The sequence below is a fragment of the Oryzias latipes genome, chromosome 8 (assembly GCF_053564925.1).
Source record: "Oryzias latipes strain Hd-rR chromosome 8, Olatipes_Hd-rR_3.1".
Taxonomy (NCBI): domain Eukaryota; kingdom Metazoa; phylum Chordata; class Actinopteri; order Beloniformes; family Adrianichthyidae; genus Oryzias; species Oryzias latipes.
In genome coordinates, this window is record NC_136244.1 from 442,670 (window position 1) to 465,000 (window position 22,331).

At 50.1% G+C, this 22,331-nt stretch overlaps 2 protein-coding genes across 7 annotated transcripts in view; both read right to left on the reverse strand.

The window, feature by feature from the left end:
- Positions 1-635: 635 nt before the first annotated feature.
- Positions 636-13,837, reverse strand: mettl22 (methyltransferase 22, Kin17 lysine). Of its 6 annotated transcripts, XM_023957910.2 has the most exons (13): positions 13,749-13,808; positions 13,419-13,504; positions 13,224-13,337; positions 9,758-9,911; positions 9,402-9,544; positions 9,174-9,214; positions 6,779-6,923; positions 5,981-6,052; positions 5,576-5,629; positions 2,996-3,076; positions 2,599-2,701; positions 1,961-2,129; positions 636-1,191 (listed from the first exon to the last, which is right to left on the reverse strand). In XM_023957910.2, exons 3-13 carry the CDS (start codon positions 13,318-13,320, stop codon positions 1,009-1,011), a joined length of 1,242 nt encoding a protein of 413 aa, XP_023813678.1. In that variant the 5' UTR covers positions 13,321-13,337; positions 13,419-13,504; positions 13,749-13,808; the 3' UTR covers positions 636-1,008. The 6 variants fall into 6 exon arrangements, with proteins under 6 accessions (XP_023813678.1, XP_023813679.1, XP_023813677.1 ...); XM_023957911.2 differs by lacking the exon at positions 13,419-13,504 and having other exon boundaries at positions 13,749-13,837; XM_023957909.2 differs by having other exon boundaries at positions 13,419-13,807.
- A 208-nt stretch (positions 13,838-14,045) lies between these two features.
- Positions 14,046-22,331, reverse strand: part of si:dkey-283b1.7 (von Willebrand factor C domain-containing protein 2-like) — a 9,505-nt gene continuing 1,219 nt past the window's right edge. Inside the window, exon 3 of the mRNA XM_023957916.2 lies at positions 14,046-15,288. Coding sequence (XP_023813684.1) covers positions 15,053-15,288 — 236 coding nt within the window. The 3' untranslated portion in view covers positions 14,046-15,052. The remainder of the gene's footprint in view (positions 15,289-22,331) is intronic.

Sequence of the window (22,331 nt, forward strand, 5' to 3'; positions counted from 1 at the left end):
GCAGGTGTGAGAAGAGTTTGAAGATGAAAGGATTTCAGTTTGAAGTCTTGTTTGGGGGGGGGCTCCGCCGTGATATTACAGGAATGTTATTTCTAAATCCCAGATCCTACAGTTCTTGTTGAAGTCGCTGCTTCTGGGCCGTGCATCTGTCACTGAACGCTCATCTGAGTCAGACTGTGGGACGCTCAGGTGGTCAAACGTTTCCAGAAGCGTTTCCTGCTGCCTGAAGCACAGACGTGTCGGTTTTCCTGTAACACCATCAGTACTAAAGCTCTGATCCCTCAGTCATGCAGACAGGAGCGGCTCAGGGCTCCAAACCTGAGGCCGAGGCTGAGGGTCCTGTTGTGCGGGAGGGTCCATGGCTTTGGGGTCGGTTAGACACCCTTAACCCTTGTGCTATCCTAGATGACCCCCCCCCCCCCCCCTTCCACTGACGTGTTCCCCCTACCATGACAAAGGTGGAAAGAATTCATGTAATCCATGGACACCAGTGAAGATCACAAATCATTGAAGAAAAAAGGGTCAGAGCTCTGTCTAGTGGGTCTAGATGACCCAACTCCCAATGTTACAGTGCCTAGGATAGAACAAGGGTTACTTTGAACTTACTCGACTTTGATCCAACATGGCAGACGGCGTTCCAGGTTTGGATAACCTTTATTTATTAATAAGAACTGGACACAGAAACTAAAGTGTCGTTGAATTGCCCAGTTGTTCCATCGCTGACTGCTAGAATGGACTAAACTCATTTTGAATGTTCAGGTGAGCACACACATTGATTACTTCTGACCCCCCCTCCCCAGAAATAATCAAAAATCAGTTGAGAGAAAATCCAGACATCAGATCTGCTGCGACGGTTCCTTCCTTTGGTTAAATTCCGTCGCTCCTCACTGTTTTGTAGAGGCGTCTGAACCTACACTTCTAAAATCCAGGGCCCTAGAAATTACCCAGAAGTCTCTGCAAAAAAGGGTTGGGGTTGCTTTAGACTCCAGGACACCAGATTGAGCCGCACTAGTGTTTTTTGGTGGTTAGGCAGAAGGAAGGGAACTCAGACTCCGCCTTAGGAAGTCTCTGGGGCGGGGCGTGTCTGCAGGGACACGTGAGAGCTTCCAGGGGGGGGGCAGCAGGTGGAGGTGGAGGGGGGTGAGGATCCTTCTTCTCAGACGGGGGGGTGCACGTCAGCTTCCACAGTTCCTTCATGAAAAGAGATCAGGATTCAGAAAGAAGCTGTGTAGACGTAAACCTGAAGCAGAAACCAGATCTGCTTTCGTCTCCTAAAAACTTCATTCTGACTTTAAAGACGCTCCGATGAAAATGGAGTTTTGGGTTTTCTACGTGTTTCTCGGGATGGAGCACATTTATGACGAAAATTAACATTAAAACTGCATTTCTGAGTATTTCTTAATTCAGATCGGGATGGATATGGAGCAGGTGAAAACACGCCATTTGGGTTTGTGACACAGCAACTGAAATGGGAGGGGTCAAAGTCTCCTTGCTCCGCCCCTTTCTGATCCTCCACCTGCAGACCAACAGACCCATGAAGGTCTTTGTTTTCCTGTTCTGAGCTGGATTCTGGATCAGAACCGGACAGACGGATGGATCTGAGGAGCTGTAAGCTAGCGGGAGAGAGCGTAAACAAAGGGATGATGGGAAATTAGCCAAGCCAACAGTCCCGCCCACAACAGGCTGCTCTGCAGAAACTATGTCCAAGAAAAGGACAGGTTTTTAGATTTAGGCTCAACCGGCATCAGAATTAAAAGATCACTGGGAACACTTTAAAGACGGATCAGAAGACGACCGCAGGGACGTTACTGACCAAAAGTGAGGAATAAATTAGACAGCCATGTTGTTTTCCTTAATCAGCTGCTGTTTCATCTAAACTGAAGGAAACCTGCAGCTGTCTCTGTGCTGCTGAGTCTGAAGCTCAGTACAAAGTTTCAAAGGTTGGGTGGGACTTACGTACCAGCTGCTCCACCCGCTCATACAGCAGGAGCTGAGCAAAGTTGGAAGTGAGCTTTTCAAAGGTGAAGCAGCAGCGGCGGTCGTCCGTCTGCTGCAGCCGCTGCAGGCAGCGGAGGAAATGCCTGTAGGCCTCACAGCACACGTCCATGTGCCGCAGGGAGAAGTTCAGCCTGAAAAACCAGCAGACACCAAAGGCAGGTCACAACCCGGGGTCTCACAGCGCCACAGGTCCAATTCCAGATGTGTGGAACACCAGCCTAAAGCAGAAAGAGAACTCTCTGCTGCAACTGCTGTAATGAAAGACTGGATGGAATATCTGTTCATGGGAGGGGGCACAACAGGAACCCCCAGGAACCTAAACCCACCAGACAGGATAAAGTCAGAAGAAAGAGGATTTTCCTGAGCTGTCAAACTCTCCATTAGACCCAAACAAAGACATTTCAGAAACAGGCTTCACTAAAAAAGGATGAGGAGAAGCTGAACCCTGGAATGTCAATCAAACTTGACCCCGTTTGACTCTGAAAGCGAGCTCTGAGCTGCAGCTCCGTTCTGTTTTCTCAGGCTCCTCCAAACATGCTCCCTGCTCCGGATGGACCGTGGGATGTGGAACCAGCATCCCTGCCGCGCTCACATCCTCACCTCTTCTCGATGGAGATGAAGATGGTGCAGGGGTGCGACATGTGGCTGCAGAGGTGGAACAGAGTTCGGAAAAGGCCTTCGGTCAGGTGATCGTCGTAGCAAACTGGAAGAAAGAACAGATGGTCTTTGTCTGGGTTTCAGGTCAAATGCATTAAGCATGATTATCAGAAACATAGACGGGTAGAATCTAACGGAGGTGCAACAGATGGGTTTCTTAAAAGGACTTTATGTTCATCATTCTTTGAGCAGATATTGTTGAGACCGACCCACACAGACAGAGTCAAGGAGGAAAAACAACTTTTGAGAGAGTCCTAAAGCTAAAACAACCAAATGGTTTGTTTCCATCCTGCAGCAGAGCTTTCAGAAGAAAACACAGCATGAAGACCTGAATACAAACCATCAGCAGCTATGATGAAGCAGGTGTTATCGTACAGATCAGCCACGTCCTCTTCACTCCAGCTGAACTCCCCTTCAGCCTCTGAGGAACACAGAAAGGAAATGGACCAGAACCCAGACTAGAACCCAGCATATTTGTTCCTCTGAGGTTCTCCAGCTGCATCCCAGCATCACTGAGAGTTTAAAACAGAAAGATGCCACGGCTCTAACTTCATCCACTCTGTCATGAGTAGAACTGCAGGATCAACAGGAGCAAAGGCTGGTCTGCTGTCTGAGGCAAGGAGTTCAATTAAAAACCTTTCAAAGAGTAAAATCCATAATTAGTCTTGGAAAATAGCATCTGGATTGATGTACAGCAGGTTTTTATTTCCTATAAGGTCAAACCGACCAATCACAGCAGAGAACACGTGTGATGTCATGAACATGGATCAGTCCATCATTCCAGTCCAATGTGTGGACAGACTGTGAATGAAGTCATGTGACCATCCAGTGTCTAGAATGTTCTAAGAATGTTCCCTTTGGATTCTCTGGATGTGGAAAAACAACAGTGGTGAACTTTAGGAAACTAACATGTGAATGGATTTGACATTCATTCTAGTTTACTTGTTGGTTTGGACACAGATTTCATTAACTTGATGATCTGGAAGAAATCCAAGAATCTGGAAAACTGTTCAGGAGCAGGAATTTCTGTCTGGAGGTTTGGATGAAGAGGATCTGGATCCACTTTAGGACAGAGGATCTGGATCCACTTTAGGTCAAAGGATCTGGATCCACTTTAGGGCAGAGGATCTGGATCCACTTTAGGTCAAAGGATCTGGATCCACTTTAGGGCAGAGGATCTGGATCCACTTTAGGTCAGAGGATCCACTTTAGGTCAGAGGATCTGGATCCACTTTAGGGCAGAGGATCTGGATCCACTTTAGGTCAGAGGATCTGGATCCACTTTAGGGCAGAGGATCTGGATCCACTTTAGGTCAGAGGATCCACTTTAGGGCAGAGGATCTGGATCCACTTTAGGTCAGAGGATCCACTTTAGGTCAGAGGATCTGGATCCACTTTAGGTCAGAGGATCTGGATCCACTTTAGATCAGAGGATCCACTTTAGGTCAGAGGATCTGGATCTATTTTAGGACAGAGGATATGGATCCACTTTAGGTCAGAGGATCCACTTTAGGTCAGAGGATCTGGATCTACTTTAGGTCAGAGGATCTGGATCCACTTTAGGGCAGAGGATCTGGATCCACTTTAGGGCAGAGGATCTGGATCCACTTTAGGGCAGAGGATCCACTTTAGGTCAGAGGATCTGGATCTACTTTAGGACAGAGGATCTGGATCCACTTTAGGTCAGAGGATCTGGATCCACTTTAGGGCAGAGGATCTGGATCCACTTTAGGGCAGAGGATCTGGATCCACTTTAGGGCAGAGGATCTGGATCCACTTTAGGGCAGAGGATCTGGATCCACTTTAGGGCAGAGGATCCACTTTAGGTCAGAGGATCTGGATCTACTTTAGGGCAGAGGATCTGGATCCACTTTAGGGCAGAGGATCTGGATCTACTTTAGGACAGAGGATCTGGATCCACTTTAGGACAGAGGATCTGGATCCACTTTAGGACAGAGGATCTGGATCCACTTTAAGGCAGAGGATCCACTTTAGGGCAGAGGATCCACTTTAGGTCAGAGGATCTGGATCTACTTTAGGGCAGAGGATCTGGATCCACTTTAGGGCAGAGGATCTGGATCCACTTTAGGGCAGAGGATCTGGATCCACTTTAGGGCAGAGGATCTGGATCCACTTTAGGACAGAGGATCTGGATCCACTTTAGGGCAGAGGATCTGGATCCACTTTAGGGCAGAGGATCTGGATCCACTTTAGGGCAGAGGATCTGGATCCACTTTAGGGCAGAGGATCTGGATCAACTTTAGGTCAGAGGATCCACTTTAGGTCAGAGGATCTGGATCTACTTTAGGACAGAGGATCTGGATCCACTTTAGGACAGAGGATCTGGATCCACTTTAGGACAGAGGATCTGGATCCACTTTAGGACAGAGGATCTGGATCCACTTTAGGACAGAGGATCTGGATCCACTTTAGGGCAGAGGATCTGGATCCACTTTAGGACAGAGGATCTGGATCCACTTTAGGACAGAGGATCTGGATCCACTTTAGGGCAGAGGATCTGGATCCACTTTAGGGCAGAGGATCTGGATCCACTTTAGGGCAGAGGATCCACTTTAGGACAGAGGATCTGGATCCACTTTAGGTCAGAGGATCGGATCAAAACGAACCGAAAATCAATGATGAATGGGATCAGAAAGCACAAACTATGACATGAAGAGAATTGTTAAAACAGTTACAGCCCTACTTCTGACCCTACGTTGTATCTGTGTACAGACATGTGTCTCTGCTGTTGCTTTGCTTTAGTTTGACTTTTGCTTTGACTCCTACAAACGTTGTGTTTTCCTAACAAGCTTGAATGTGGTTTTTTTGTTTCACAGGAACATGAAGAAACCCTGCTGGGGGGTCAGACTCCCATGATGTACTTGGTTACAGTGTAGTGGGGGTGAGGTGTGTGTGTTACCTGTACAGAAGCCATGTTGCAGCCAGTCGAGCTGTCTCACCCTCACCTCCCCCCCTGACAGAACAAACGCTGGTCACAGGGATCCATCAACGCTCACACGCGTGTTACATACATGCAGTTTAGGGTAAACCCAATACAGTGGTTGTGACCAGAGCAAACATTTGGATGAAGACAGCAACAGGAAAGACGTCTGAAGACGTTAAACTGTATCAAGACATCTTCATCCAGGAGACGGAAACATCAGAAGGAAGCTCTACGTTTATGAGGTCAAAGATCAATGACACTAACGGATCCATCCGTGTTTAACAGGAAACACAGCAGAGGAAAAAAAAAAAGAAGTGCTTCCAAATAAATACAACTGCTGAACATCTGGTAACGTTGAGACATTTGAAATCTATATTTTACCTGAAGGCTCCATTAAACGATGATTTAAAGAAACATTTCGTCTGCACAAGCGGAGAATGTCGTCACCAACATCTGTGGCAGGAAAGAAACAAAAACACCTTTTTGTAGATTTCTACAATCTGAGATCAAATCAGTCCCTTTAAACAGAACTTAAACTAAGATTGACTTAGTGATCCAGATCTGTGGTGATCCGTTAGTAATAACACAATACAGTAATAATCCACTGTATCCATAAAGATCTGTTGGTTCTGTGCAGGACTGGCACAAGGGAAATCTGGGTTTAATTCCCATGGGGGGGGGGGGGGGGGGGGGGGGCTTCACCCAGGGTGAGTCCTGGGGTAAGACTTTTCACCCTACTGCCCAACTATGCAGCCACGAGTCTGGTTCCCCCTGTGCCTGTCCCCAGCCCAGACACAATACAGGCTTGTGTCAGGAGGGCATCGGCGTGAAACTCTGCCAAACCACCGTGTGAATCAGTGAAAGCTGATTGGCTGTGGCGACCCCTGAAGGGAAACGCTGAAAGGCAAATCCTACGTAGAGAGAAGTGTGGGACACGGGGGGATCAGTTCAACGCTCCAGAGAAGACTCAGGTGTGCAGGAATCCTTTCAAATCTGTGTGCAGGGCCCCCGTGAACTGCTCTGATATCATTTCCATGTCATTTCTATCCATCCGTCCGTCCGTCGTCATGGTTGCTTCGAAATCGGAGCAGACTCCAGCTGATGTGAAACAAGCTTTGGTCGTCCTGCAGATGCTCTCAACATGTGGGACCTCAAGCTCGGTCATCCTCTGTGCCATACCTGTGCAGTAAACGGTTCTGGCGGTGGTTGCCATGACGATGCTGGTTAAGCCTGTTCCGGAGCCCAGCTCCAGGACCGTTGCCCCTCTGAACACGTCCGGCCGGGACAGGATGAAATCGGCCAGGAAGAGCGCCCCTCGCCACACCTGGTAAAACAACAGAACGTGAGCTGAACACCGGCGAAGCTCCGCCTCCTTTATAGGAAATCAGAAACAGGATTCAGACCCCTGATTGGTTACATTAGCTTTACTTAAATGAATCATCGTCAAAGTTCTTCTTGGAACATTTGAGGTGACAGATTCATTTACAGGTAGGGATGGGTATCGTTAAGGTTTTAACGGTACTACTACTCTTATTGATGCTGCTTATCGATCCAGTATTTTAATGAAACTCTTATCGATACTTTTTCAGGATGAAAAATAAATAAATAACAAATTAAGAACATAAAGTGTTTTATTTCCTTATTATGCAACATTGTTTTTTTTAACAAAACATTTTACTTTATACATTTTCCAACTTGAAAAGTAAAAATAATTGAAAAAAGAAGTTATTTAAAGAAAAATAAACAGCAATGTTTGGACATATGGCTGTCATGATGTAAATATAAAACAAATTAAATAAATGTTTGACTTCATAAGATCATCCCAGAAAGAGTCTTTTTCCGTGTTTCCGTCTCTGACAGTTTGTAGCCAAAGCCCCTCCCCCGCCTCTCTACCTGCTTTTCCTCTCACCTGTTAACCCGTTCACCTGTTCACATCCTCTACAGGTGAGAGTTGTTTTCCCCGCGCTCCTCAGTCTGTTCTACACAGAGGGCGCTAAATACGGTCATCATAGGTTGACATTATAGTCGGGGCGCTCTGGCACAAATTTCATTAATTTTACGCACGCCGCGTGCTGTCAGAACAAAAGCCCCGCCCCCCGTGCACACAAATACCAGACAGACCTCTCCTCTTCAGCGAGAATAGCGACATTAATATCATCATGAATTAACAGAAAATAGACTGACTTGGTGAGTTAAATATGGCAGACAACGTTTATATCTCTGGGACACCAAAAAAAAGTGACTTCTCCAGAACCGGTAGCAGAACCGTTGAGGTCAGATCTTTACGATACTGCGGTCTTGAACAATGTTGACCAGGGGCTCGTTCAATGCCGGGGCTGGTTCAGTACCGGGGCTGGTTCAGTACCGGGGCTGGTTCAGTACCGGGGCTGGTTCATCACCGGGGCTGGTTCAGTACCGGGGCTCGTTCAGTACCGGGGCTGGTTCAGTACCAGGGCTGGTTCATCACCGGGGCTGGTTCAGTACCGGGGCTGGTTCATCACCGGGGCTGGTTCAGTACCGGGGCTCGTTCAGTACCGGGGCTCGTTCAGTACCGGGGCTGGTTCAGTACCGGGGCTGGTTCATCACCGGGGCTGGTTCAGTACCGGGGCTCGTTCAGTACCGGGGCTGGTTCAGCACCGGGGCTGGTTAAGTACCGGGGCTGGTTCAGTACCAGGGCTGGTTCATTACCGGGGCTCGTTCAGTACCGGGGCTGGTTCAGCACCGGGGCTGGTTAAGTACCGGGGCTCGTTCAATGCCGGGGCTGGTTCAGTACCGGGTCTCTTTCAGTACCGGGGCTCGTTCAATACCAGGGCTCGTTCAGTACCGGGGCTGGTTCAGTACCGGGGCTGGTTCAGTACCGGGTCTCGTTCAGTACCGGGGCTGGTTCAATACCGGGGCTCGTTCAGTACCGGGGCTCGTTCAGTACCGGGTCTCGTTCAGTACCGGGGCTGGTTCAATACCAGGGCTCGTTCAGTACCGGGTCTCGTTCAGTACCGGGGCTGGTTCAATACCAGGGCTCGTTCAGTACCGGGGCTGGTTCAGTACCGGGTCTCGTTCAGTACCGGGGCTGGTTCAATACCAGGGCTCGTTCAGTACCGGGGCTGGTTCAGTACCGGGTCTCGTTCAGTACCGGGGCTGGTTCAGTACCGGGGCTCGTTCAGTACCGGGGCTGGTTCAGTACCGGGGCTCGTTCAGTACCGGGGCTGGTTCAGTACCGGGTCTCGTTCAGTACCGGGGCTGGTTCAATACCAGGGCTCGTTCAGTACCGGGGCTGGTTCAGTACCGGGTCTCGTTCAGTACCGGGGCTGGTTCAGTACCGGGGCTGGTTCAGTACCGGGGCTGGTTCAGTACCGGGGCTGGTTCTGTACCGGGGCTGGTTCAGTACCGGGGCTGGTTCAGTACCGGGGCTCGTTCAATACCGGGCCTCGGTACCCATCCCTATTTACAGATGGATGTACAGAACAGGGCGGGCAGTTTCCATGAAGACTCAGTCATCTTCCAATCATCACCATTGATCAGCGCCCCCCCCCCCCCCCCCCACACACACACACACAGCAGAATATGCCGCTCTCACCTGTTTGCCAACATCTTCTAAAGGCGTCGCCATGGCATGCTCTGAAACACATGTTCAGGTGTTAGATGCACAGGTCAGCTCTGAGGAATGAGTGTTTGGGGACTGTTGTCATCCCTTCCTGTCCTCATCTGACCCTGACTGGACCACGTTGGACACTCGGATGAAAACATATTTCTGGGCTTTAAAATGAAGACTGGCATGAAAACATCCAAGAATTTAGTCTCTTACCGATCTTTAGGACATTTTCAAAAACACAACCGTCTTCTGCCTCCGTGTTCTGCTGCTCCTGCTCCAGCTTTGGGTCGGACTGTTTGAGAATGACCGGACAAACCGGGTCCCGCCCACTGTCCCCTTTAGGGTCTCTACGGGGTCTGAGGAGGTCAAAGGACAGGGTGAGTGGAGTGCGACCTACTGACTGACCGAACATCAGCTGTTGTCTTCTGCTGCAAACAGGAAGTGTTGCTCAGACTGACAGTCAGCTTTATGATTGATGGTTTCAAAGGTTCTTCTGGGTTCCTGAAGAACCTGGTGATTAACTCGGTGACACGGCTCCATGACTAACCAGGACAGGTCTGTTTTCTTACCGGTCTGTCAGGTCCAGGTCTCCGTCTTCATCCAACTTTGGCTCCTCCTCCACCCGTCTGTCTTCCTGCGGACGCTCTTCCTCTTCTTCCACGGTTTTCCTGAGATCACCGCTGTCGTGGTTTTCTAGCAGGATCCTGAATCTGGACATGAAGACTGACAGACCAGCAGAAATTCAGCTGAAATATGATGAGGACATGAAACGGTCCGAGAAGAGACGTCAGCTGACTGAGCAGGGCGTAAACACTGAGTCTCTGTTTGGGTTAGGACTGCCTCATCATCAGATCTGAGATGTCTGCCTGTCGGCTGAGCTGCTTTCATTTGATTTCATGTGGAGATGAAAAAGCTGTTTTGCTGTTTTTTAACATGATGGACGACATTTTAACAAGAATTTATTCAAATTGTGAATCAGGAGTCGTTAAAAGCCGCGTTCGAAAAAGCTCTCAGTTGTGATGCGGCGACTGAACTGGGCGGGACGAAAGTCTCAAAGCTCCGCCCCTTTCTGATCATCCACCTGCTGACCAACAGATCCATGAACGTCTGTGTTTTCCTGGTCTGAGCTGGAATCTGGATCAGAACCGGACGGATGGATGGATCTGATGCTGCTGCTGTTTCTGTTGCTACGCTAATGTTAGGATGGGGGGGTGTGAGGGGCTGTAAGCTAGCTGGAGAGAGGGGGAACAAAGACATAAGTGACAGGAAGGGGGATGGGTTTGCTCTGTGCCACAAGTCCCGCCCACAACTTAGAGGTGAATTTCTTTTTTTTTTTTTTTTTTTTAACTTGTCCTGTCCAACAGCTAGGCAAACAGATGAGAGCTGAGGGCCTCTTGTGTTGGACATATTTTATCTTAACAAGAGGGGTTATTCATCTTCAGACAAACCAAAGGTATGTCTGAATAAACCCCTTTTGTAATTGAGGCCAAAATTTATTAATTTCAATCATGTTTGAAAATCTTTGGTGTTGGACCGGACGGAAAAGGAAAGAGGGGAAGAAGAGAGAGGGACGTTAGAGAGAGGGGGGGGTAGGAGGGTGATAATAGGAGGGGAAGGGGGGTAAGACCATGAAGCAGCATAGAGCAGACAGGTTTACTGGTTGTTTATCGTTACGGTAAGGTTCAAATGTAGTACAAAAAGGGCGGGGCCTGTTCGCACACACTCAAATATTATCAACACACCTGCTAGCCGCAAAAATGTCCACATGTCAACATGCACACAAAACAGATAGTGTTCACGAACGCATACCTATGCCTTTAAACCAACTAGTGTGAAATCTTTCATTCATTCAATCATGCAAACTATTAGTGCAAAGGTGAGCCAACACCTGTGCTCAGGTGAGTGTTTATGTTCTTCTAAAATGGATGGTGGAATGTGAAAAGAAGGAGGAGGAGCGCCCAGCCACCCCCACACCCATACCCCCGCCGCAGCAGCAGCGGCAGCCGGAATTCCCCCAACGCCACACGGGAACAGGCAGGGAACAACCGCCCCCCGGGCGACCAAGACCGCCACCCAGGCCAGGGCCAGCAGGACCGCCGCGAGGCCCCCAGAGCCAGAGAGCAGGGAGGCGCAGAGGGAAAGAGAGCGCCGCCCCAGCCCAGCCAGGAAAGCAGCCCCCCGCCGCGCCGGAAGAGCCCAACGCAGGGCCCCACCGGAGAGGGACGCCCACAGCCCCAGACGAGCACCCCACCACCACCCAGGAGTTCCGGGCATCCCCCCGCCCCGACCCCAGGTACGAGCCAGGACCCCCCAAGGGAGACCCGCTCCGCACTCCAGGCAGCCACCCACCCGGCCCACGGTTGGTCCAGGCAGGAGCAAGGCAGGGGCCCGCCGCCCCCGCCCAGGAGGGGGGAACCCCGGGAAAAAAGGGCGGCCCACAAGGGATGTTATAAATATGGCCCGACCAGGCTCGGCCATGTTGGAAGTTTGGCGGGGCCCAGCGCCCAGGGGCAAGGACCAGGACCCACCCCCCAGGGACACGAACACCCCCGGCTCAGGTGTAATATGAACCCCCCCACCGTGCGGAGAGAGCACCGCCGGGCCCAGGGAGCCGGCACCCAAGGGACACGGCCGCCATCGCCAAGGGGCCCGCACCCCCCACCAGGGAAGGGGTAGGGGACAGATGGACCCAGGTCCCACCTTCCTTGTAAAATGTGTGTGCGTGTATGGGTGTTTGAGAGGGTGTTTGTGTGCATGTGTGTGTGTTTATGTTTGAATGTATATATTGAAGGGGGAGGGGTGTGTGTACTAAGGGGGGTGCAGTTAAAATTGGCGAGTAGGGCACTAAGGGGACGTCTCCTGATTACTCACAGTGATGTCCCCTCACCCTCCCCACCTAGGGACCCTAAATGTCTAAGGTGCGGTTAAAATTGGCGGGTAGGGTGCCAGGAGGACATCTGCTGCTTGCTTGCAGTGATGTCCAAGCACCCCCCCTACCAAGGACCCTACATGTCTAAGGTGCAAATAAAACCGAAAGAGGGGGGGCCCACTCCATACGGCAACCATAGGAGGGGGGCCACTCCCAAGTAGCCCCCCCCCAAGGCGCATCGCAGGCTAGACCCCCCACCCCCTCACCCTAATATGAGGTTATATAAGGAAGGGGGTAAGTTGGGGACAGCTGGTAGACTGTCCCCCGGTGGTCAAACAGCCGTCCCCCAGCCCACCCCCAGCAAAGGGGCCAGGGCCACCCAGCCCAGGGGCCCACCACCGGAGGCGCCGACACCCCAGGCCCGGCACCACCCACCCCACACAGAGAGAGAGGAGCCAGAAGGCGTCGCCCCCCCCCCGGAGCAAGCCCAGGCCCCCACCCCCAGACGCCGGCCCTAGAAGAGCTCTGGTCAGGCCTCGACGGGACCGAGGAGGCCAACCGGCCGAGGCAACCACTGATTGCCTCAGCGGAGACCCCGACCCGCTAGCCCCCCCGACCCGTACTAATAATGGGCCCCCCCTCCCCCCCAGAACGCCCCCCCACAGGACAGGGCCGACAAGCCCCCCACCCCACCCCAGACCCCGCAGCCGAAGCGGGTGACACCCAGAGCGACCGGGGGCCCCGAGAGGGTTGTCCCGTCCCGTCCCAGAGCCAGGGAAGGGCCGATCCCAGCCCCAGGTGCAGATGGGCAGCCCATCCGGCGCCGCTGGGCCCCCCCCACCCGAGCAGGGCCCCCCGCCAACCCCCCCCAGCACAGGCAAAGGGACCACCCCCCCAAGCCAAGCCAGACCACCACCCCACCCCCCCCACCACGCACCCCCACAATTAGAGGTGAATTTCTAATGAACTCCTGCTGCTCTGCAGAAACTATGTCCCAGAAAACGACATCATCATCATCATCATCATCATCATCAGAATGAACAGACCCCCGGGAAAGCTGTGAATACAGATCAGAAGACGAGCAAACTGAGGAGAACAGGTGTGCGGTTTGAATCCAGACAGGCAGCTTTAACACAGCAGGAAGGAAGCAGGACCATGAAACTCACCTGCAGAGTCCAGACCCGGCATGAGGCTCCCGGCGCTGGGCAGGTGCATGTGCACGTCTGACAGGACCATGTCGGACTCAAAGGTCACGTGATCCATGGAGAGCGGCTACGACCCTGAGGGCAACAACCACAACCATCAGTCCCGGTCCTGGAGCTGCCTCCAGGTCCTTAGCAGACCGGCCGCTCTACACATACGTCCAAGAACCGAAGGTCCGAATCCTGCAGAACCAGTCAGGACCCAGACGCAGCAGAGACGCTGGTCTCCGGTGACGTGGGTCCGTCTGCGCGCCGATCACAGACAGATGACGTAAGCAACACAGCGTGGGGGGGTCACACGCAGGCTGGTGCTAAAGAAGAACTTGCTTCCCAAGGCTTGAATTCAGAACTCTGGGAGGTTTAACTGGTCAAATCCGGATGGCAATACGTTTGATATTTGAAGTATGATGTGTTTTCTGAGGAAGAGGAGCGCAGACGCGGTGCTGACGAGCGCTGAGGAAACAGAGATCATCTAAGGACTGAACTCACCGTGGAAGTGGGGGGCGGCCATGACAGCTGTGCTGTGTGTTATGTTGTGACAGACAGCAGTAATAACCACCGCCACCAATAGATGGTGCTGTCGGCCTGTATATGCCACGAGGAGTTCCAGAGTAAAGTACATGTGAATGTGAGATCATTGTCATGAGGGCGCCATCGACCTCACCAAGATGGCGTCGCGTCAAGCAATGCAGTAATGTGAGCAGAGTTTAAGAACAGACACGTGCACATTACTGGGAGGATTCATGTTGGAAGACAAAAATAGAGGCTCCAAATGAAGTGGAAGACTTTCACACCAAACAAAGTCTTTATTGTAGCATCCAGACACTGAAACCGTCCACAGAACAGTCTTTAGACCCGCTGACACTTCTAAAAGAAGAGTTCTGTTGAAAAGTTCAACAACCCACAAACACACTGCACTGTTTCACTGACACGAATGACTGGAACAGAAGGAGAGTCATGGAGTCATGAGGAGTCAGATTTTCCTCTAGCAAATCAAACTCTTGTTCGTCTGTTCTTCTTCATCTTCAGATATCAACATGTTCACTCAGAGATGGTTCTCTGCAGCAACTGTTTCCATTGGCATCAATAATTGACCAAAGCTTCAGCTGCTAAAGCTTCAGGCGTTGATCTCTTCAGAGGCTTTGCTGCACGAGGAAGATGGCCGAGCAGAACGTCATCTGACTTAAGGACAATAAACAAACACACTGTTTCAGGGGAGGGGTCTCTGGATGTCTCAGCCTGTTCTACGGGAGAACGAAGAATACCACTGTCCTGGTGACCCTGCTGCAATCCGATTGGCTTAGAGGCATTGACCATGCAAGTGAAGTTCTAGTTCAGTTCTGGTTTAAGTTCCAGGTTAGTCCTTTTTGAGTCGTGGTTAAACTGGGGTTCTAGTTCTGGTTAGAGTTAGACTTGGTTTGGTTCCACTTTAGTATTGAGAAAATCTGATCCGGTTTTAGCTTCTGTACATCCGTTTCTATTCAATTTCTAGTGCAGCTTTTGTTTCATTTTTGAAGATTTTGTTTATTTCTTTTTAAGTTCAAATTACATTCAGTCAATTATAGATAAATTCTGGCTAATTTAAAGTTGGGTTTTAGGAAGGTTCCAGTTTAGTTTAACTCAGTTGTGATCAAGTTCTGGTTTAGAGTTTGAAGACAAATGTTGATTTTTTGTTGTTGTGAATATTGTTCCAGAAAGTTCTATCAGCTGATGGTCTGACTCTAGTCAGGGTTGGAGTTGAATTCTGGTTCATTTCTTGTTCCACAGAAAGACTTTCATTGTTTAAAACATTTTCATGGAATTAAATCCCATCTGGGGAATGTTGGCCTCCCCCTCCGGCCTTTTTTATCTTCCTCTCTGGGGGGCTTAGTGCTGGGTGTAAGGCTGGGCTGGGGGCGTTCTTCACAGGTAGCATGGGGGTGGGTGTGCCATGTGTCGTCCTTATACGTGCAGTAGCAAACAGTGTATTCATTGATGTCCACAGGCCCCCCCGCTGGGATCACCCTGCTCCCAGCAAAGCAGTTTGGACCTGGAAGGACAGAAGACAGTTCAGACCCATTGTTTATGCATTCACAGGAAAACCGCTGCCCTCTAGTGTCTGCCTGAGGAAATGTATTAAGTCCTGAGGGAAAATGGAAATTGGTTCATTTGGCAGCCAGGTACCAATGGTTGGTACCACCACGACTCTTGGTAAGACTCCAACTCAGATTTAACCCGGACCTTTAACAAATGTTGGAGACCTCTGGAGGCAGATAATAGAGGAGAGCAATTTCCTATAGACTCCACTGACACAAAGATCGACAAACACAAAATATAAACATTTGAAATTATTCTTTTAATGTAAAGCCGCTGCTCCTTCACATCCAGGGGAACCAGTTGAAATGACTCTGGCATCTGGTCTGGATGCCCTCTGGATGCCTCCCTGCAGAGGTGTTCCAGCATGTCCCACTGGGCGGGGACCCCAGGCAAGACCCAGGACACCTTGGAGAGACTACATCTCTCCAAGGTGTCCTGAGAACTCCTCTGGGTCCCCTAGAGGGACTGGAGGAAGTGGCCAGGCCGAGAGAAGTCTGGGCATCTTTACTTAGACTGCTGCCCCCACGACCAAGTCCTGGATGAGCGAAAGATGGATGGCTGGATGAAAGGATGAATGAATGAAACTGACAAGTTGAGCAAAAGAAGACCACTTCATGACAGAACAGATGCACATGAGTCTCAAGGAATGAAGTACTTTTTCCTTGATTATTTTTCTTAAAAAGTCAGACAAATACTACAGGCGTCAGGATCCAAATGCAGCAGGATTATTAGCTCAGCTAAAAGTCTACGAAACTGAATCAGGGTCAGGAGCCAGAAAATCTGGCTCAATGCAGTATGCTGCAGTTCCCGTTGGTGACCAGAAGGGGGAGACAGAGTTCTGACTTCTGACAAAGCCCCCCTCCTGTAAGCAGGCTCCGGAAGCGAGGGGCCCTCTGAGGTGGGGGCGCTGGTCTGTCACTGATCGGGGAGGGGGTCAAGGATGTCGTCTTGTGCAACCAGGAGCATTCCTCTGGGCCATACCCCTCCCAATCCACCAGATATTGAGGCCAACCCCCCAGACCATAGTGCCGGTCTATGAGTCTTTCTGCCGTTTCCAGTGCTGTGGGTAGCTATGATCAGCCGGCAAGATTTAGAGAAACCATCAATAACAGAGAGGATGGTGGTGTTACCCCTCGACCGGGGTAGATCCATGATAAAATCCACCAGGATGTGTGACCAGGGCCGTGGTGGTATGGGCAGCGGATGCTGGAGGTCGGCCGGACGCTGTCGAAGCGACTTAGCCATTTGGCAGGATGCACATTGGGTCATGTACTGGGCAACCCAAACTGCAGCGTGGGCCCCCAGAAAGAGTTTGAGGCTGGTGCTTGTGTGCTGGCCGTACCTGGGTGTCTGGTTGCAGCCAAGTCGTGCACATAGTGGAGGACCCATTGCTGATGGGATGGGGGAGCAAACACCCTATCGGCCGGACGGGACGGCTGTGGAGCGTCAGCTGCATTGTGTTCTGTCAACTATGTCGTGATGTCCCACTGAGCAGGAGCTGGGATCAGTGATGAGGGCAGGACGGGTTTTGGTGCGACTTATCCTTCAGCCGAGGTGTTGCATAAACGTGACAGAGCATCCCTCTTTCCGTTCTTGGACCCAGGGCGATATGTGATCTGAAAGTGAAAGCCTGAGAAATACAGACAGCAACGTGCCGGCCGTGGTTCAGCCGCTTGGTGGACTTCATGTACTCCAGGTTCTTGTGGTTGCTGAGAACCAGGAAAGGTTGAGCCGACCCTTCTAGCCAACGCTTCCATTAGGAGAATGCCTCCTTTATGGCCAGCAGTTCCTGGTCGCCCACGTCATAGTTTCGTTCCACAGTCTTAAGTGTCTTGGAAAAGTAAGCCCACTGGGACCTCTTGGCTGGCTCACCATGACGATGTGAAAGCACGGCTCTGAGCCCTGCGCTAGAAGCGTCCACCTCTACGATACATTGGATGGCTGGGTCCAGGTGGGGGAGCATGGATGCCTGGGTGAAGCGCGGTTTAAGTGTTTGGAATGCCTCTGTGGTTTCCAGAGTCCAGAGAAGAAGAGAGGTGAGAGGAGCCGCCATCATGCTGAAGGTGTTTCTGGTGCATGAGAGTGGGTTTCTGGTGCACATTAGTGGGTTTCTGGTACATGAGAGTGGGTTTCTGGTACATGAGAGTGGGTTTCTGGTACATGAGAGTGGGTTTCTGGTGCACATTAGTGGGTTTCTGGTACATGAGAGTGGGTTTCTGGTGCACATTAGTGGGTTTCTGGTACATGAGAGTGGGTTTCTGGTACATGAGAGTGGGTTTCTGGTACATGAGAGTGGGTTTCTGGTGCACATTAGTGGGTTTCTGGTACATGAGAGTGGGTTTCTGGTGCACGTTAGTGGGTTTCTGGTGCACGTTAGTGGGTTTTTGGTGCACGTTAGTTGGTTTCTGGTGCACGTTAGTGGGTTTCTGGTACACGTTAGTGGGTTTCTGGTGCACGTTAGTGGGTTTGTTGGTGCACGTTAGTGGGTTTCTGGTACACGTTAGTGGGTTTCTGGTGCACGTTAGTGGGTTTGTTGGTGCACGTTAGTGGGTTTCTGGTGCACGTTAGTGGGTTTTTGGTGCACGTTAGTTGGTTTCTGGTGCACGTTAGTGGGTTTCTGGTACACGTTAGTGGGTTTCTGGTGCAAATTATTGGGTTTCTGGTGCACGTTAGTGGGTTTCTGGTGCACGTTAGTGGGTTTCTGGTACATTAGAGTGGGTTTCTGGTGCACATTAGTGGGTTTCTGGTGCACATTAGTGGGTTTCTGGTACATTAGAGTGGGTTTCTGGAACATGAAAGTGGGTTTCTGGTGCACATTAGTGGGTTTCTGGTGCACATTAGTGGGTTTCTGGTACATTAGAGTGGGTTTCTGTTGCATGAGAGTGGGTTTCTGGTACATGAGAGTGGGTTTCTGGTACACGTTAGTGGGTTTCTGGTACACATTAGTGGGTTTCTGGTGCACATCAGTGGGTTTCTGGTACATTAGAGTGGGTTTCTGTTACATGAGAATGGGTTTCTGGTACATGAGAGTGGGTTTCTGGTACATGAGAGTGGGTTTCTGGTGCACATTAGTGGGTTTCTGGTACATTAGAGTGGGTTTCTGTTACATGAGAGTGGGTTTCTGGTACATGAGAGTGGGTTTCTGGTACACGTTAGTGGGTTTCTGGTACACATTAGTGGGTTTCTGGTGCACATCAGTGGGTTTCTGGTACATTAGAGTGGGTTTCTGTTACATGAGAGTGGGTTTCTGGTACATGAGAGTGGGTTTCTGGTGCACATTAGTGGGTTTCTGGTACATGAGAGTGGGTTTCTGGTACATGAGAGTGGGTTTCTGGTACATGAGAGTGGGTTTCTGGTGCACATTAGTGGGTTTCTGGTACATGAGAGTGGGTTTCTGGTGCACATTAGTGGGTTTCTGGTACATGAGAGTGGGTTTCTGGTACATGAGAGTGGGTTTCTGGTACATGAGAGTGGGTTTCTGGTGCACATTAGTGGGTTTCTGGTACATGAGAGTGGGTTTCTGGTGCACGTTAGTGGGTTTCTGGTGCACGTTAGTGGGTTTTTGGTGCACGTTAGTTGGTTTCTGGTGCACGTTAGTGGGTTTCTGGTACACGTTAGTGGGTTTCTGGTGCACGTTAGTGGGTTTGTTGGTGCACGTTAGTGGGTTTCTGGTGCACGTTAGTGGGTTTTTGGTGCACGTTAGTTGGTTTCTGGTGCACGTTAGTGGGTTTCTGGTACACGTTAGTGGGTTTCTGGTGCAAATTATTGGGTTTCTGGTGCACGTTAGTGGGTTTCTGGTGCACGTTAGTGGGTTTCTGGAACATGAAAGTGGGTTTCTGGTGCACATTAGTGGGTTTCTGGTGCACATTAGTGGGTTTCTGGTACATTAGAGTGGGTTTCTGTTGCATGAGAGTGGGTTTCTGGTACATGAGAGTGGGTTTCTGGTACACGTTAGTGGGTTTCTGGTACACATTAGTGGGTTTCTGGTGCACATCAGTGGGTTTCTGGTACATTAGAGTGGGTTTCTGTTACATGAGAGTGGGTTTCTGGTACATGAGAGTGGGTTTCTGGTACATGAGAGTGGGTTTCTGGTGCACATTAGTGGGTTTCTGGTACATTAGAGTGGGTTTCTGTTACATGAGAGTGGGTTTCTGGTACATGAGAGTGGGTTTCTGGTACACGTTAGTGGGTTTCTGGTACACATTAGTGGGTTTCTGGTGCACATCAGTGGGTTTCTGGTACATTAGAGTGGGTTTCTGTTACATGAGAGTGGGTTTCTGGTACATGAGAGTGGGTTTCTGGTGCACGTTAGTGGGTTTCTGGTGCACGTTAGTGGGTTTTTGGTGCACGTTAGTTGGTTTCTGGTGCACGTTAGTGGGTTTCTGGTGCACTTTAGTGGGTTTCTGGTACACGTTAGTGGGTTTCTGGTGCACGTTAGTGGGTTTGTTGGTGCACGTTAGTGGGTTTCTGGTGCACGTTAGAGGGTTTCTGGTGCACGTTAGTGGGTTTCTGGTGCAAATTATTGGGTTTCTGGTGCACGTTAGTGGGTTTCTGGTGCACGTTAGTGGGTTTCTGGAACATGAAAGTGGGTTTCTGGTGCACATTAGTGGGTTTCTGGTGCACATTAGTGGGTTTCTGGTACATTAGAGTGGGTTTCTGTTGCATGAGAGTGGGTTTCTGGTACATGAGAGTGGGTTTCTGGTACACGTTAGTGGGTTTCTGGTACACATTAGTGGGTTTCTGGTGCACATCAGTGGGTTTCTGGTACATTAGAGTGGGTTTCTGTTACATGAGAGTGGGTTTCTGGTACATGAGAGTGGGTTTCTGGTACATGAGAGTGGGTTTCTGGTGCACGTTAGTGGGTTTCTGGTACACATTAGTGGGTTTCTGGTGCACATCAGTGGGTTTCTGGTACACGTTAGTGGGTTTCTGGTACATGAGAGTGGGTTTCTGGTACATGAGAGTGGGTTTCTGGTACACGTTAGTGGGTTTCTGGTACACGTTAGTGGGTTTCTGGTACATGAGAGTGGGTTTCTGGTACACATTAGTGGGTGTCAGGTGCACGTTAGTGGGTTTCTGGTACATGAGAGTGGGTTTCTGGTGCACATCAGTGGGTTTCTGGTACATTAGAGTGGGTTTCTGTTACATGAGAGTGGGTTTCTGGTACATGAGAGTGGGTTTCTGGTACATGAGAGTGGGTTTCTGGTACACGTTAGTGGGTTTCTGGTACATGAGAGTGGGTTTCTGGTACATGAGAGTGGGTTTCTGGTACATGAGAGTGGGTTTCTGGTACACGTTAGTGGGTTTCTGGTACATGAGAGTGGGTTTCTGGTACACATTAGTGGGTGTCCGGTGCACGTTAGTGGGTTTCTGGTACATGAGAGTGGGTTTCTGGTGCACATTAGTGGGTTTCTGGTACATGAGAGTGGGTTTCTGGTACATGAGAGTGGGTTTCTGGTGCACGTTAGTGGGTTTCTGGTACATGAGAGTGGGTTTCTGGTACATGAGAGTGGGTTTCTGGTACATGAGAGTGGGTTTCTGGTACACATTAGTGGGTTTCTGGTGCACATTAGTGGGTTTCTGGTACATGAGAGTGGGTTTCTGGTGCACATTAGTGGTTTTCTGGTGCACGTTAGTGGGTTTCTGGTGCACGTTAGTGGGTTTCTGGTGCACGTTAGTGGGTTTCTGGTGCACGTTAGTGGGTTTCTGGTGCAGGTGTTTGTTTGCCGGAGCGGCATGGCGTGCCTCTGCCTGGGATGTTATGCCGGCAGACGGACAGCCGCTGCAGGATGGGGAGGCAGGCAGCTCAGGCGTCCTAAATCTTATGATATTTTTCTTGTTTTCATGGAGACAATAATAAATAGATCCTGTTGTTTGATTCTTGTTTTTATTTTTCCCTCTTGAATGAATTTGGGTCACAGAGACAGACGTAGCGGCGGAAAGCGGCGGGACGGAGAGAGTACCGGGATGTGATGAACCCAGACACGGAGACGGGATTACGATGCTTCTGTAGAGATTTTTCAAAGAAATAAATCTGATGTCCAAACATCCTCCGTGTCTTTCATGCATTGTAATGAGATAAACACCGACGGAAAGGTGGCAGTGTCTGCTGTAAATCCCAGCATTGCTCACATCCGTGTTCATGAATGACATAGCACGTGACTTTTTATGATGTGGGTACGAATTAGTATTTTTTTACTCATGTCAGGTCACGGGCTCTGTACCGTGGCGTTGACCACATGTGTTGTAACTTATTTTGTGTCATTTTTCACTCTGTTGTCTGAATTCTAACAAACCAGGTTGATGTCTTGAACCGGGTTCATACGAGGTCATTGCTATAAAAATCAAAGAAAGAGGAGGATTCAGTTTTCCTCTGGAGAATTTGGATGAGAGGCAAAAAAGTAAAGTAACGAGTAGTGCATTACTTTATGAAATGGGTAATGAGTAAAGTAATTTCATTACAATTCTGATCCAGTAACCAGGTAAAGTAACCCATTAGTTTTTAGAAGTCATTTACCTGGCTCTGTGGGTTTGGTTGTTGAAGGTCCTGTCCCACCTGTCGACCCGGTCCAGTGGGAGCAGAATTATTTCTGGATATTCTATGATTGATTTTGTTTTACTAAAGTAAATTCTTGTTTTTAAGAACGCCTTGAACCGTGTCTGGTGGGTTGAGTCATTAGTCGGCCAAAGCGCCGACTCTAGGATGGCGAGGACGGGACCGCAGATGGTGGTTCCTGCTGGTCTGAGGTCCAAACAGAACATGTACTGTCAGAGGATTATGGGTCACTTCCTGTTTAACACATGAACCCTGAAGGACTCTGCAGGTGAGACTGCGTCCGCCCCCTCTTCATCACACATGGTCGGAAGTTCACCTGCTGCCAGATCCAACTGTGTAACGGAAGCTGATGTCAGCGCCGAAGCAACTCACAACCATCTGCCAACCGGCGGCGATGGGGGGCGTTTGGACCTGGACAGGAGTCCAGGTTTGTTCCATCT

Coding starts and splice junctions, on each gene's coding strand:
- mettl22 (XM_023957911.2), bottom strand. CDS start 13,320: ATGGATCACGTGACCTTTGAGTCCGACATGGTCCTGTCAGACGTGCAC. Junction 9,215..9,401: donor TGAAAATGTCCTAAAGATCG/GTAAGAGACTAA, acceptor CATGTGTTTCAG/AGCATGCCATGGCGACGCCT. Junction 5,630..5,980: donor TCGTTTAATGGAGCCTTCAG/GTAAAATATAGA, acceptor TTGTTCTGTCAG/GGGGGGAGGTGAGGGTGAGA.